At 46.0% G+C, this 15,802-nt stretch overlaps 1 protein-coding gene across 5 annotated transcripts in view; it reads right to left on the bottom strand.

Annotated features, from left to right (window-relative positions):
* Positions 1 to 15,802, bottom strand: part of SDCCAG8 (SHH signaling and ciliogenesis regulator SDCCAG8) — a 188,166-nt gene that overhangs the window by 49,001 nt on the left and 123,363 nt on the right. For 3 of the 5 annotated variants that reach the window (XR_006742625.1, XM_036453530.2, XM_045587127.1), the window contains one exon: positions 14,729 to 14,860. Coding sequence is in view for 3 of the 5 variants with exons in the window: in XM_036453530.2 (XP_036309423.1) it covers positions 14,729 to 14,860 (132 nt within the window). In the remaining 2 variants the exon portion in view is untranslated. Of the gene's footprint in view, positions 1 to 11,076; positions 11,256 to 14,728; positions 14,861 to 15,802 lie in introns of those variants that run through there. The other 2 variants (XM_045587128.1, XR_006742626.1) reach the window with 2 other exon arrangements.

Here is a 15,802-nt window from a genome sequence, read left to right as displayed (position 1 = left end):
CCTTGTGCCTCCTGAGCCCTCTTTTGGGATGGGTCCTGAGGCCTACAGGGAGGTCTCTAGCCACACCAGGAGACTTGATGAATATATTTCTTTAAAAAAATACACACACACACACACATTATTGATTTCAGAGAGGAAAGGAAAGATATAGAGAGATAGAAACATCAATGATGACAGAGAATCATTGATTGGCTGCCTCCTGCACACCCCCTACTGGGGGATCTAGCCCACAACCAGGGCATGTGCCCTGGGCTGGAATTGAACCCGGGACCCTTCAGTCTGCAGGCCGACGCTCTGTCTACTGAGCCACACTGGCCTGGGCTCGGGTTTCTCTTTGATACCTTGGAGAGGCATCAGAGAAGATACTCGCTCCTTTGAAGAACACGATTCCTATTAGCACCAATGACAAATGAGACCCATTACACTTTGTAGGAATCGAAACCATAGTAGCCACCCAAAACACGCCACCTCTTTTCTTACAATACACCTTCTAACACCCACCCTACAGGTGCAGTGACATGCACTGGGGCTGCAGGGAAGGAGCAATGCCTTGTGGGTGGATGCATCACATCCCAGGGTCAAGGACACCACGGGTGCAGGAGGCCCCTCTGCCCTGTGAGCAGGTGGAAGCCTGGGAACGGGGAACGGACCCCCGGCCCCACTGCAGGCGGCTCCCAGGGGCTCCGTGCAGCCTCTGTCCTCAGCCTCATGGTCGCCAAGGGAAGACAATACCCATAGCCCGCCTCGCACAGAAGCAGTATCTAGTGCACGCTTTAAAGGTCACTGCATATAGAACAGCTAGATCGCTGAAGCAAAATACCATATTCATCAGCGAAATAGAGAAGCTTAGCAGCCTTCATCTGTTCCCATTTTAAATTTACCCCAGTATGCAAATGAGAGGATTTTAAAAAAGCACCAGGCAAGATTCTCAGCTAGGTGCGAAGAAAAGCACAATCAAGAGGCAAATTTGTGACTTGAAGTGTAAGGATTTGCCAAATGGGCTGTACTTACATTTTACTAGGAATCTGAGTGTCTGTAAAGCCAATAGAAAGATCCCAATTATCGTTAAATACCCAGAGCAGACATTTGCCGCTAAACTGCTGTGCGGTATCGGTCTCGGGTCGGCTTTTATAAACATCTGATTTTACGCGCTGCAATCATCACAGGGATACCACACGCAGAGCTGAACGTTAAACACACAACCCCACTCCCAGACAGAGTCTGAAGGAAAGAAAGCAAGTACAATTTGGATTAGGGACTGAATGATCTGATTTTTAAAAACACATATATTTTGCTGCCGTGGAGAGAATCTCCTTAACCAAGATCAGCAGCTATTCTAGCAATGTAACATTTGAAAATCAGATTGATGGCAAATGAGATACCTGATCATCCTCAGCAGAGTTATCTTCCATCAGCACATTTGCACACACACCCCCCCCTCCCCTCCCCCCCCAGACAGGCACAGAGGAGCGTTTGTGATTCACAACTAGTAACACAATGAGTGTTTGTGGCCTAAACACAGGGAGCAGCCCTTCTAGTTTTAATGAGATGGAAGCATCTATAATAATAAAAGCGTAATATGCTAATTAGATCAGAGGGTTCCAGAGGAAAGCTTCTGGTGCTGGCAGCTACTCTTACACGAATTTCATGCATCAGACCTCTAGTATTTTATAGTTGTGAGGAATATCTATTGAGTGCTCACTGGATGTACATTGTAAATCATCATACACCGATGAGAGAGAATCATCAATCAGCTGCCTCCTGCACACCCCCTACTGGGGATGTGCCCGCAACCAAGACACATGCCCTTGACCGGAATCGAACCTGGGACCTTTCAGTCTGCAGGCCGACGCTCTATCCACTGAGCCAAACCGGTTTCGGCAACATTTTTTCTTTTATTAATATTTTCTCTAAAGGCAATTGAAACATGACGATGGATGGATGATGTCTAAGATGTCTCAAGGCTTTTGCTATACAGATGAGCATTCTGACTCTCCAGAGAGGTGATAGTTTATACCACATGTGTCAAACACAAGGCCCGCGGGCCAAATCCGTCCCGCCAGGCCTTGCAATGTGGCCCGCACCGCGCTGTCATCACTGCACTCCGCTGCGTTTCCATCACAATGACAGTTTATGACTGTTCAGTAAACCATTCGGCCCTCGATTTAGGCTGGATTTTAGATTTTGGCCCCTTCTCTGATTGAGTTCGACACCCCTAGTTTATACGATCTGTCCCCAGACTAAGACTTCCTCTTCCCATAGGCCATTTGTAGGGCTGATTGTCCACGGAATACGTATGGGGAACAGCTGGCCCCCTCCCTCCACCCCTCTGGGCCAGAGCGAACGCGGCCAAGGAGAGAAGAGGCGGTAACACAGCCCGCGGTGAGGCGAAGCAGCTGTGTGCTATAACCGTCATCTCCATAAACACGATGACCCACTTAAGAAGGGAAAGTGGAAAGGATGCTTAGACCGAAAAATAAAATAAAGAAGAGGAAGAGTGGAAGGACTCCATTCTCCCAATTTAGAGAGAGGATAGCTCTTCGTGACTTACTGATTTGTTCATTCCTTGTTTAGGAAGGAGACTTCATGCATCCATGTATTAAAAGCAAGGTATGGGTTTATATATATATATATATATATATATATATATATATAAACCCATACCTTGCTATAAATATATATATATTTATATATTTATAAAAATAAATAAATATATATATTTATATATTTATAAATATATAAATATATATATATTTATTTATTGATTGATTTTAGAGAGGAAAGGAGAGGGAGAGAAGCATCAATGATGAGAGAAAATCGTTGATTGGCTGTCTCCTGCACGACCCCTCCTGGGGATCGAGCCCAAATCCAGGAATAGAACTGTGACCTTCTTGTTCACAAGTGGATGCTCAACCACCAAGCCATGCCGGCCAGTCAAGGAATGGGTTTTTAATCCGAGAGTTCACCTAAACCCACTTTGAAGCCACTGCATTCTCAGCAGCATTTTTCCTATGAGAACAATCCTCCCAGGACTTTAAGAGAGGAGCAGATCAGCTCCCCGAAGAAAGCAGGCTGAGCGCCGAGCATCCCTGAGTGCACACAGGTCATCCGAAAGCCGGACCACGAAGGGCGACACTCCAGGCTGAGCAGCAGCCAATGTATGGACGGCCAGCGGCTGTGGACAGTCCGCTTGGCGTAAGAATGCTCCATAGGCCCAGCTCGGAGGCTGGAGGCTGGCCTTCCTCCTGGGGGGCGAGGAGGTCGCAGAAGTAGGAGGGGAAACAAAGATCTTCCCTTTGCTTCAGGTCTGTCTCTGGTACGAAAGAAAAATTGTGCATGGAGAATGCAATGCTGAGCCAGCCGGTGGGGTTCCGTGGTTGAGTGCCAACCTATGCACCAGGAGGTCACGGTTTGATTCCCGGTCAGGACACATGCCCGGGTTGCAGGCTTGATCCCCAGTGGTGTGTGTGTGTGTGTGTGTGTGTGCAGGAGGCATGTGATTAATAGTTCTCTCTCATCATTGATGTTTCCATTTCTCTCTCCCTTTCCTTTCCTCTCTAATATAAGTAATATATATGTATATATTTTTAGAAAATGCAGTGCAGATTCTTCCTATAAAACCATGCCGGAAAACCCGTTTGGCTCAGTGGATAGAGTGTCTGCCTGCGGACTGAGAGGTCCCAGGTTTGATCCCGGTCAAGGGCATGTACCTTGGTTGCAGGCACATCCCCAGTAGGGGTGTGCAAGAGGCAGCTGATTGATGTTTCTCTCTCATTGATATTTCTATCTCTCTCCTTTCCATTATGTAAAAAATTAATAAAATATATATATTAAAAAAAACCAAAAACCAGGTAGGATGCTGTCCATGTCCATCTGCCTGACTCTAGTACTTCCTTCCAAGGCCCCCAGAAGCTCTCCGACAGGCAGCGCCTCCCCTGGTCGCCGCCTGAGCCGACCTCTCCTTCCCTGCCAGGGCAATGAGTGACGCCCAGGGACACTCAGCACAGCGGCCACTGACGGCCACTCTCCAGGCCGACGGGGCCCGGCTGCTCCCACCCCTTCCGCTTCCCAAGGTCACTGTGTCTCTTCCCAAACCTGTTCTCGCTGCTTGCATAAGCATTATTAGTTTTTAGTGAACTCAGAGATATGGTTGTTAAAAAAAGAGTCTGCTGAGTCTATGAAAAGCGTAGGATCGTTTAGAAAGAGTCAACAAAGCTGAGCGCTTTGAAGGGCTGCCCAGTGTGGTGTGCACGCAAGGAAGGCTGCGGGGGCTCCGGGAAGGGTCAGGGGGGTGTGACCGCTCATGGAGGCTGCCTGGCATCCCTGTTCTCGGCTGGTGCAGAGAACCCAAAGGGGGGTGCAGAAAGAGAGGCGACTCTGGTGGGGTTTTCTAGGGAAGATGAAGTGCACCCCAAATCAGGGTGTCCGAACACAAAGAAAATGTCTTGGCCCAACACATACACCAGACAGTCCTTGGTAGGGTTTCCCCACCTTTCAATTAACTGTCCAACTTCTGGTCTCAGGCCTCTGGCGTCAGACAGTTTCCATTGACCTACTAATTATTTTTAAAAAATATATATTTTATTGATTTTTTACAGAGAGGAAGAAAGAGGAATAGAGAGTTAGAAATATCGATGAGAGAGAATCATCGATCAGCTGCCTCTTGCACCCTCCTCCCCACTGGGGATGTGCCCGCAATCCAGGTACATGTCCTTGACCAGAATCGAACCTGGGACCTTTCAGTCCACAGGCCGATGCTCTATCCACTGAGCCAAAGGTTTCAGCGAACATCTAATTACTGATCTGCACTTAACATGTTCCTCCCTGATCCCTAGTCCCCGGCCACCTCCCTATTCTGGGAACATCTTCATTATGGAGTAGGTACCTAGGAAACACCAGGCCACAAGTCAGGAAAAAGGTTCTGGTAGCCGCCTGAACTGTGTGAAGTCTTGCAGTCACGTGTCTCTTTGGGCCTCAGTTTCCTCAGTTATAAAGTGTCTGTGTTGGGGTATGAATAGAGGGTGAGCAGTAGATGGTAAGAAGGAGTTGGACTATATAATTGTTCAGGTGTCTTCTGATTCTTTAAAATACCACTCTAGGCAATTCAGCTCATATAAGATGGAAAGGGTTCCATAAAATAATTATTACAAGAGGCTCGGTGCACAAAAATTAGTGCATTGGGAGTGAGGGGGGGGAGGGTCCCTCAGCCAGGCCAGCCCCCTCTCACAGTCCAGGAGCCTTCAGGGGATGTCGTATTGATGGTTTAGGCCCGCTCCCCACGGGAGGTGACTGGGCTGATCAGGGGAAGGCACTGCCCCCATCACTCCACTGCTGCTGCCACTGCTGGCCGCGGCGGCTGCCGGAGCCCACAGCTGCCATGAGCCCTGGGCCTCACAGCTGATGTGGATTTGTCAGGATGGACTTCCGGAAGACATCCTCCCTAATTAGCATGTTACCCTTTTATTAGTTTAGATTATTTGGAATACAAATCATAAATATTTGGAAAAATATAAATTCATTGTTAAGAAAAAAAGTCTCCAAGATGTTAGAGCTCAACTGCTTATACTTTCTTGGATGAAAAAGTTTGTAAGAAGCCATTCTTATTACTTTACCATTCCAGAGTAGGTTACAAAGCTGTAGTTTCTGGGAACGGTAATCAATAGAAAACTGTTTAAATACTTTCCAGTATTAATTTTGCAAATATGATACAAACGTACAAACAATGACTGACTGCAGCAGAACTATTCAAAGACACACATGCCACCTTCCTTAACACCTTTCATTCTGCAACGCAGCTAGAATGACAAATTAAGCTCCAGACTCAACTTCAGTCACAACTGAATGCTTTGTAACAGCAACAAGGCTTGACAAAAATATATGACTCCAGATAAAAAGAAAATTACTGAAGGGCGCTGCCTAACGTGCTGTTTTGATCTTTCATTTTAATTATGAGATCGGTGCCTGAATTACTCTTTGTGCCACAAAAGTTACACCAAGATAGAGACATAGATCTAAGTCCACTTCATCTTTTAAAACAACCATTTATCCTTGTGGGTGGGGAAAGTTAGCAGCGTAATATTCAGTTTATACCCTGCCTTAGCGTCGGTATCCACTTCCAGTTTTCTTCTCTGACTCAGCTATTCCAAGAGTCTGACAATATTTCATTAAAAATTAATGTGTTACCCACACAAGTGGCAAATATTGAAAAGTTAGGGTGTAAATAAAAAATAATAAAAATAGTAAGTGCACTAACACGGGAGCGGAAGGAAGGCAGGAGCGGGAGGCGCGACGTGAGAGGGAGAGAGTGAAACATCAGATTTCTATTCCGGACCGCGTACAGCGGCAGCCGGTGGAAGCCAAATCTATTCTCGGGCTCCGACAGGATTTGCGAGCTACCCTGGCATTCCTCTGACTATAGTCTCCCTGACGGGCAATATTTCCTGACGGGCAATGCCAGTCTCATCAGAGCTTGCACGGGAGAGCTGTGGGTGTTGGGGGGCATTCTCGGAGTCAGCCTGCCTTGGGGGCCCCCTGGCTGGGGGTGAGCAGCTTTCCCAGGGCAAGAGGCATGCAACCATGGCAACCTCATCCCCCCTATGCATCTTTCCCCATCCCCATCCCCTTATTAAAAATATATTTTTTTTCATTGATTCAGAGAAGAAGGGAGAGGGAGGAAGAGAAACATCAATGACGAGAGAGAATCATTGATTAGCTGCCTCCTGCAGGCCCCACATTGGGGATTGAGCCCACAATCCGGGCATATATCCTGACCTGGAATCGAACCATGACCTCCTAGTTCCTAGGCCCATACTCAACCACTGAGCCACGCCAGCCCGGCCCCAAACCCCTGTGAATGAACAACAGGTCCCTGGTCTAATTTACAAAGGTAAAAGCCAGCATAATGCCCACTTCACTAATCAGCCAACCAGCTTCCTCTCTGTTGTTGTTGTTGTTGTTCTTCTTCTTCTTTTTAAAAAAAACATATTTTATTGATTTTTTACAGAGAAGAAGGGAGAAGGAAAAAGTTAGAAACATCAATGAGAGAGAAACATCGATCAGCTGCTTCCTGCACAGCCCTTACTGGGGATGTGTCCACAACCACGGTACATGCCCTTGACCGGAATCGAACCTGGGACCCTTGAGTCCGAAGCTGATGCTCTATCCACTGAGCCAAACCGGTTAGGGCCTCTTTGTTCTTTTTATAAGAGCCAGTCCATGACAAACAGCAAGCTACATCTACCTTAGTCCATCGCAGCCCTTTCGATGCCAATGCCACTGAGAAACAGTCACTTGCCTTGTTAAACACGCAGCCACAGACACACACACTCGTCCCCGCATCCAAACTAAACACCAGAGGGTCCCTCCGTCACAGGGGATGCGGGAACTATTTTGGAAATATGAAAGATCTGTTGACGCAGCCTAGGCAAACATCCCTCTGCGTCAACACGAGGGTCCCCCCTCTTTATTGCTCCCTGATTGTTCCTATAGAATCTAAATTGTACATGAAGTTGTAATTAGGCCTTGTTTAATGTAAATTGATCACCTCAATTATTAGGAAATGGATTTGAATGTTAATGGACTCTTTTGCTGGAGACGCGCCAAGCAAATCAGCACAAACCCTGATGGCGCTCACTGCTGGAGGTGCGCCGCCAGCCTTGCTGCGGCTCCGGGCGGCCTGTGTGGCTCCGAGCCGGCCCTAACGTGGTCCAGACGGTGAGCGAGCCCTTCCTCGTGCAGAAGAGATCAGCGTTAACTTTCAGTGTTGGGCCACTGTGTGACAGGGAGGCTGTCATTTGGATTTTCTCTCTAAAAAAATAGTGGTGAGATCCACCTCCCAGCAGCAAGGACTCTGGCTTTTTAGGAAATGTTCTTCCTGCAGATGCGGGTATCTGTGAAAATCAGGGCTTTTCCCGAAGGAGGGACTGACATAAAAGCCAGCAGCAGTCGAAATCGGTTTGGCTCAGTGGGTAGAGCACATGTGTCAAACACAAGGCCCGCGGGCCAAATCCTTGATAGCATGTGAGTTGGTTAACAGCACTGTTAAGGAAAAGATTGTTCCACTCATTTTAAATTCACATTTCTGGTTAACATTGTCAGTTTATGACTGTTCAGTAAACCATTCGGCCCGCGATTTAGGCTGGATTTTAGATTTTGGCCCCTTCTCTGATTGAGTTCGACACCCCTAGGGTAGAGCGTCAGCATGCGGGCAGAAAGGTCTCAGGTTCGAATCCAGTCAAGGGCATGTACCTTGGTTGTGGGCACATCTCCAATAGGGGGTGTGCAGAATGCAGCTGATCAAAGTTTCTAACTCTCTATTCCTCTCTCTTCCTCTCTGTAGAAAGAAAAAGAAAATTAATAAAAAATATATAATATTTTTTAAAAAAAGAACATAAAAAAAAAAAAAGCCAGCAGCAGCGTGTCATGGCATGAGGTCACACTTAGTGACACTGAAGGATGGCCACCTTGGAGCTGGCTGCAGGCACACCCCAGCAGAACGCCACACCCTGACTGCCTGGCCCTCCTCCTTTATTTTCATTTTATTTTATTTTTTTAAAAAATATATATTTATATGATTTCAGAGAGAAGAGACAGAGATAGAAACATCAATGATGAGAGAAAAATCATTGATCGGCTGCCTCCTGCACACCCCCCACTGGGGATCGAGCCCCAAACCCCAGCATGTGCCCTGACCGGGAATCCAACTGTGACCTCCTGGTTCATAGGTAGATGCTCAACCACTGAGCAACACCGGCCGGACCTGACCGCTCTCCTTTGTAAAAATCCGGGGTCTATGGAGGCAAGCTGGTCTCGGCACTTCCCAGCACAGGCCTCAGCTGCTCTGCTCTCCAGATGGTGGCCACGTTTTCATCTTTAAATTTCAGCCGAGGATGCCGGAGGGACAGCCGCACATCTGCCAGACTCTGCCAGCCTCTTCACATCTGGTTCTCAAACCCTGGGTCCCAGACACGCTCTGGGCGCAGGCGTAAAGCCACCTCTGGGATAGCATGACCACTGATGGCTGCACGCCCACGTCTATGCATGAGCCAAAACCATCACACACCCATTGTCACTGCTACCTACATGAGACATCTTAGGAACTGAAAATACAAAGTTTTATTCACGTCAATCCTAACAGACCCTCTTTCTTCTTCTTCTTTTTTTCTTTCCCAATGGAAACTCTTATCTAGACATACCTACAAATGTTATATGCAACATATACATTAAGATTGAGGCTGTGGCCGAAACCGGTTTGGCTCAGTGGTAGAGCGTCGGTCTGCGGACTGAAAGGTCCCTGGTTTGATTCCGGTCAAGGGCATGTACCTTGGTTGCGGGCACATCCCCGGTAGGGGGTGTGCAAGAGGCAGCTAGTCGATGTTTCCCTCTCATAAACGTTTCTAGCTCTCTATCCCTCTCCCTTCCTCTCTGTAAAAAATCAATAAAATATATTAAAAAAAAAAAAAGATTGAGGCTGTGAATAAAATTTCTTCAATTCCTCCCACTTTTCTGAATGAAGTTCCGGGATGCTAAAGAATCAAGTGAATGACATGGCATCCTTTTTAACAACACGGTTCAGAAAGGGCGAGAAATGATGACCAGCTCAGTTTGAATTGATTCCGTCCTACATGCTGATCTGAGTGGCGTAAAACCCCCTCGATGTCAGGCTAGCCCAGTGGTCAGCAAACTCATTAGTCAACAGAGCCAAATACCAACAGTACAATGATTGAAATTTCTTTGGAGAGCTACATTTTTTTAACTTAAATTTCTTCTAACGCCACTTCTGCAAAATATACTCGCCCAGGCCGTGGTATTTTGTGGAAGAGCCACACTCAAGGGGCCAAAGAGCTGCATGTGGCTTGCGAGCTGCAGTTTGCTGACCACGAGGCTAGCTCATTGTATCCAAGTCCTTTAACTGTTTATAGGACAGTTCCCTGGCACTAGACAGCTGCTTAAAATCCATGCTTCATAACCTGGAAGGCTCAGGTTTTGGATAACACGGCCTCACAGTGTGAGTCTAATACAAGGCCACATGAAGGCACAGTTTTCTTGTGTAAGGGTATAAAATCGGGCCACAAATGTGCATTTTGTTTAAAATATATTTGATTGATTTTTAAAATATATTTGATTGATTTTTTTTATAGAGAAGAGGGGAGGGGGAGAGTTAGAAACATCAATGAGAGAGAAACATCAATCAGCTGCCCCCTCCACACCCCCTACTGGGGGTATGCCCGCAACCAAGGTACATGTCCTTGACCGGAATCGAACCTGGGATCCCTGAGTCCGCAGGCTGACGCTCTATCCACTGAGCCAAACCGGTCAGGGCCACAAGTGTGCATTTAGAGAAAAAGAACCAACACAAAGCCACAGAACCATGAACAGACAGAGGGAAAGTGTGACCAAGAAGGAGAAGGTGAGGCAGTAGCAGATAAGTAGCACTGGTGGTTAGTAAACAATTGAGCATAACAGTATATTTGGCATCTTAATACCCACCCACTCCAGGCACCCACCCCAATCCTCACGTTTTCAGCCCATCAGCAACGCCTCAGCTAGATGGGTGTCTACTTTCTCCGAAAGACACAGTTGCCCAGCATTTAAACATTCAGAGTTTGCATACAGCCCTAGCTAGTTTGGCTCAGTGGTTAGAGTGGCAGCCCGCTGACTAAAGGGTCTCGGGTTCGACTCCAGTCAAGGGCACATACTTTGGTTGCAGACTTGATCCCCAGCTCTGGTCAAGGCAACCAATCGATGTTTCTCTCTTGCATCAATGATTCTGCCTCTATACCTTCCTTCCCCTCTCTCTAAAAATCAATGGAAAGAATATCCTCAGGTGAAGATTAACAACAACAACAAAACTTTGCATCTTGTGGGAAAGAGTGACTCAGAAGCCACTTTAATGCTGCTTTTCTACATTTCTGCAAAATGGCGTTTCTGCCCCTATACACACACACACACACACACACACACACACGCACGCACGCATGCACGCACACACACCTTCATGGGTAATAGCCATTTGCAAAATTAATTTCTAGGAAAAAAGGCTCAGAAAATATCACTCTAAAGACATTATCCCAAAACCAAACATTCTCTTTAATCTGTTAGCTCCCATTGCTAGCAGTTTGTATGCTATCCCTGATGCAAAGTTGCTTTTCCTCCATGATATACATTTGCCACCAAACGGAGGGAGAGACCTTCAGCACAGGTTTCTCTCTTCAACTGCTTTCTGAAAACTGTGAACAGTCTCAATTCTCCCCAGTCTGAAATGTCAAATGAGATTAAAAAAAAATCAATCATCTAGTTCCTATCTTAACGTTTGTTTCCGGGGAATAAAATTCCCACTAGAAAAATACTACAGGTTTGTTAAAGATCATTCTGAGGTTAGTTTATAGAAGACCAATTTTAAACTCATTATTAGTTACCTTTCAATCAGCAGCTCCATGTCCTCAGTCAATAGTTTTTATGCAAATAATTTAGGTAATAATTAATGTAAGAAAGGAAAGTGACAGAACAACCAGATTGGTGGGGTTGTGACAGAGAACTTGACCACATGAGTCCACATGAGCCCGCTCAGTGGTCTTCACTGGCTCAAGAGCTCGTCACCTATGGCTACACTGTGGGGCTCACATGGACCTATATTCTATAGGGAAATACTAGCATATGAACCAATGCTCACTCTACAATATAACTAGTAGGACATGTATACAATGGAGTACTATGCAGCTTTAAAAAAGAGGGACCTCTTTCCCTTTAGGACAGCATGGATGGACCTGGAAACTATTATGCTAAGTGAAATAAGCCAATCTGAGAAAGACAAATATCACAGGATCTCACTTATTTGTGGAATCAAATAAACAAAGTGAATTGACCAACAAAATAAGACCCGAAGCAGGGAAGCATGGAACAGACTGACATATCTTGATGTGGGGTTCTGGAGATGAGAAGAGATAAACCAAAAAAAAATAAAAATTATATATATATATATATATATATATATATATATATATATATATATATATATATACAAAAGCCTAATATACAAATCCAACTGAGCAGCTGAATGACTAGCAGAATGACCACTTGGTATGGCATTCACTGACCACCAGGAGGCAGATGCTCAATGCAGGAGCTGCCCCAGTCTGCAGGCCCAGGCCAGCCAAGGTGGGTGCCAGTGAGGGGCCCTCCTATCACCCCACCGGTTGCCCCACAGATTGGCCCTGATTGCCAGTCAGGCCTAAGGACCCTACCCGACCCTATCCATGCACAAATTTCACGCACTGGGCCTCTAGTATACTTATATGCACAGCCCATAGATGAGGGCAATATGATGGTGAAGACCTGGGGGTTGGGTAGGGGCTAGGAGGAGGGGATTAAGGGGGGAATGGAAGATATCTGTAATACTATCAACAATAAAAATATGTTTTAAAAATAAAACATAACTAGAGAGTAATGCCATTGCTATTCTTAACATGAATTTTCTGGACGACCTCTGTAGACACCAGGAGCTCCAAACAAGTTGTTGAAAAATGTCCCTTTCCTGACTTTACAACTTTAATGGCCTCGCAACCAGAATTCACTACATTCACATCCACTCCGATTAACAAACAATTCTCTGCTCCCAAATGCCCCTCCCAGTACACCCTCCCAACACACACACTGGTTGGCTGGTCTGTCTGCCTCGCTTTTTCCCCTTTACCTTTCACATCCCACAAAATAGAGGTTGAAATATGCTATTTCCGTTTTTCTAATCACACTTTTCAGTCCGCTCTGATATGGTTTTTGCACTTAATCTTCTACTAAAAAGATTTTAAAAATATATTTTATTGATTTCTTACAGAGAGGAAGGAAGAGGGACAGAGAGTTAGAAACATCAATGAAAGAGAAACATCGATCAGCTGCCTCCTGCACACCCCCCACTGGGGATGTGCCTGCAACCAAGGCACGTGCCCTTGACCGGAATCAAACCTGGGACCTTTCAGTCCGCAGGCCGACGCTCTATCCACTGAGCCAAGCTGCTCAGGGCCTAAATATATTTTTGTAGAAATAACCAGTGATGTCCGTTCATTAAGCCCAATGACAGTAAATGTTTTAGACTGTGGGCCAATAGGTCATAGTCTCTGACTCAGCGGCTTCACCCTGACATTGTCGTGTGAAAACAGCCACAGGCATGCCCAGGTCCCTGAGCCTCTCAGAAGGCTGTGGGCTGGGGCACAGTTTGCCAGTCCTGATATCAAGACTAGCAATCCCTTCCCTGTTGCTGACAGATTCATTTCAACTGTTACTTTCTCATTGAAACTTCCGGTCAAGACAATCCTCCTTATGGAATGTGCCTGCCCCACAGAGTACGTTTCTCTTTCATAGAACGGATCCTGACTGCCATCGATCAGGTATTTATAAAATTCCTCACCAACATTCCTCTGCCCTATGAGGCCGGAAGGGCTTCCCGTTTCCCGATGAGACTGGGAACGGTATTGACTCTGCTGTTATATTCCCAGTAGGTGGCGGAGAACACGACACGTGATGGCAATCAATAAATATTTGTCCAGCGAAGGACTGATGAGTTTGCTATCTGGCCCTCAGCTGGCAACCTCACCTTCCTCAGCCCCACTCCCCCGTCTGCAAACGGCAGCGATACCAACAGCTCCTTCCAAACTCTGTTTCACGGTAAGACAATAAGACAACACGTGTGAGAGCATTTGGGGAACTCGAGAGCACTATGCAAACGTAATCCTTGGCCCTCTGGCTGAGAATGGCTTTTTGGTTATATAAAAGCGGTAAAAAACAAGTCAGAATCCGAACGAAGACAGCTGTGTGGACAGAGAGCACGTGTGGCCCCCAAAGCCCAAGACATGTTACTCTCTGGACCTTGCAGAAACACCCAACTTTCTCCTCCTCCCCACTCCCGACATCCAGCCCCCGCCCCTTCCCGCCAAAGGCTGACAGCTATGGTCATGTGTGACCTGTTCACTGAAATATTTTTCCTGGGGAGTTCATCATTACGCAGACATTATAGGTGACACCTCTACAGGAAACAAGGGACTGTGTTTATTACAAAAAATACTGCACAGGATGAAGATTCAAGTTGGAACTCTACACTTAACCTGCCAACTCGAGCATAAATCCATCCGTCTCTCTGAGCCTGCGTTTCTTCTTCTGGGAAAAGAGAGTAAAGGCCAGGATGCTAGTGAGTAGATGGCTAGTATGAGCCACGTGCTTTGTATATATTACACTGGATTTTTATATTCAACTGCATAGTAGGTATGATTAGCCCCGATACAGATGAGAAACTGATGCTCAGAGAGGGTGGGTAACCTGCTCACAGCCACAGCCTTGGGGAGAACCAGAGGCAAACACTCCCAGTGCCACCTCTGCTTAGATATCGACCTTCTTAGGCCCTACTGTGCGATTCATCTTACAAAAAGCCCACAACTTCTGGAGGAGAACGTTAGAAGTTCCTCCCAATTACATCGCCAAAGCACACCTTAAAGGGGACGGTTCTGTATCACATCTCCTCTCGTGTCTCTAGAGAACAGTTAGGACGAGGTGCTTTCCGCCCTGTGTATTATAAAAGCCCAAGCGGAGAAAGCATAAAGGCATAAGAGTGTGGGGTTTTGAGCACGCCCCTTAAGTAGCCGAGCAATCACGAGTTCTATTTATTGCACAGCGATTCCTAGTCTGTTTATGAACCAAACGGGTCTCTATGGCACAGCAATTGACAGTTAAAGCTTCTTACCTTTGCTTCATGATCTCATGGAGTCTCCCATGCTGGACGCACTGCTCCTCCAGCTCCTCGTTTCTTTCCTGCAGCTTTTTCAGTTTCTCGTAGGCGTACTTCTTCTCCTGGCTGAGCTGGGCCACTGCAGATCTGGAGAAGTGAGAGCACAAACATAACAAAGGTTGGAGGTTCTTACTGCTAGAGCATCTTGTGGTTTTTTGTTTGTTTTTTTAAAATATATTTTATCGATTTTTTTACAGAGAGGAAGAGAGAGGGATAGAGAGTTAGAGACATCGATGAGAGAGAAACATCAATCAGCTGCCTCTTGCACACCCTCTACTGGGGATGTGCCCACAACCAAGGTCCATGCCCTTGACCGGAATCGAGCCTGGGACCTTTCAGTCCGCAGACCCATTCTCTATCCACTGAGTCAAACCGGTTTCGGCTAGAGCATGTTTTGATTGTGTAACCTTGACATTGTCTGAAACTCCTATTTTAATCTAATAGTGCAAATAAAAATGTATGTAAAGTAAAATATTTCAGGAATTGTAGACTATCTGGAAGAGGGGTCTACGTGGCAGAGACTCGAGTGGCAGACAGATAAAGGGATAACTACTCTAACAGAGATGGCTTCGCCAACCAGACAACAATGATAATGATCAAACCCCTTTTAAAAAAAAAGGCCATCGTTCATTTATCGAATATTTACTGAGTTGTCTATGTTAGGCCAGCAGCAGGCTGTTAATGGTGCAACCCCACATGCAATTTCTATAACAGAGAGTAGTTTCTTTTAAGTACCACAGCTAATTTAATGGCACACGATTAAAATCATATAGTTTCAAAAGGCATAATAATGACAACTGGCAGTCCTCCGCCCCTGGACCTCCTACCCAGCTGAGCGGCGACAAATCCTTTCAAAAATGTTAAAGCTATTTCTTCTGGTATTTTCTCTTTGTACTTCTTCATTTGCTTAGAGTTCAATACCTCATATTTCGTAAATTAAACATTTATACTGATCCATTATGGTAGAGGAAGATTAAACTATTTTTCATATGCCCTCTACGACCATCTCCACCTTGTCAATGTCATTAT

This window comes from Pipistrellus kuhlii, unplaced genomic scaffold, assembly GCF_014108245.1.
Source record: "Pipistrellus kuhlii isolate mPipKuh1 unplaced genomic scaffold, mPipKuh1.p scaffold_m20_p_25, whole genome shotgun sequence".
NCBI lineage: Eukaryota > Metazoa > Chordata > Mammalia > Chiroptera > Vespertilionidae > Pipistrellus > Pipistrellus kuhlii.
The sequence above is the reverse complement of the archived record's forward strand: the minus strand, read 5'-3'. Positions and strand labels throughout refer to the sequence as shown.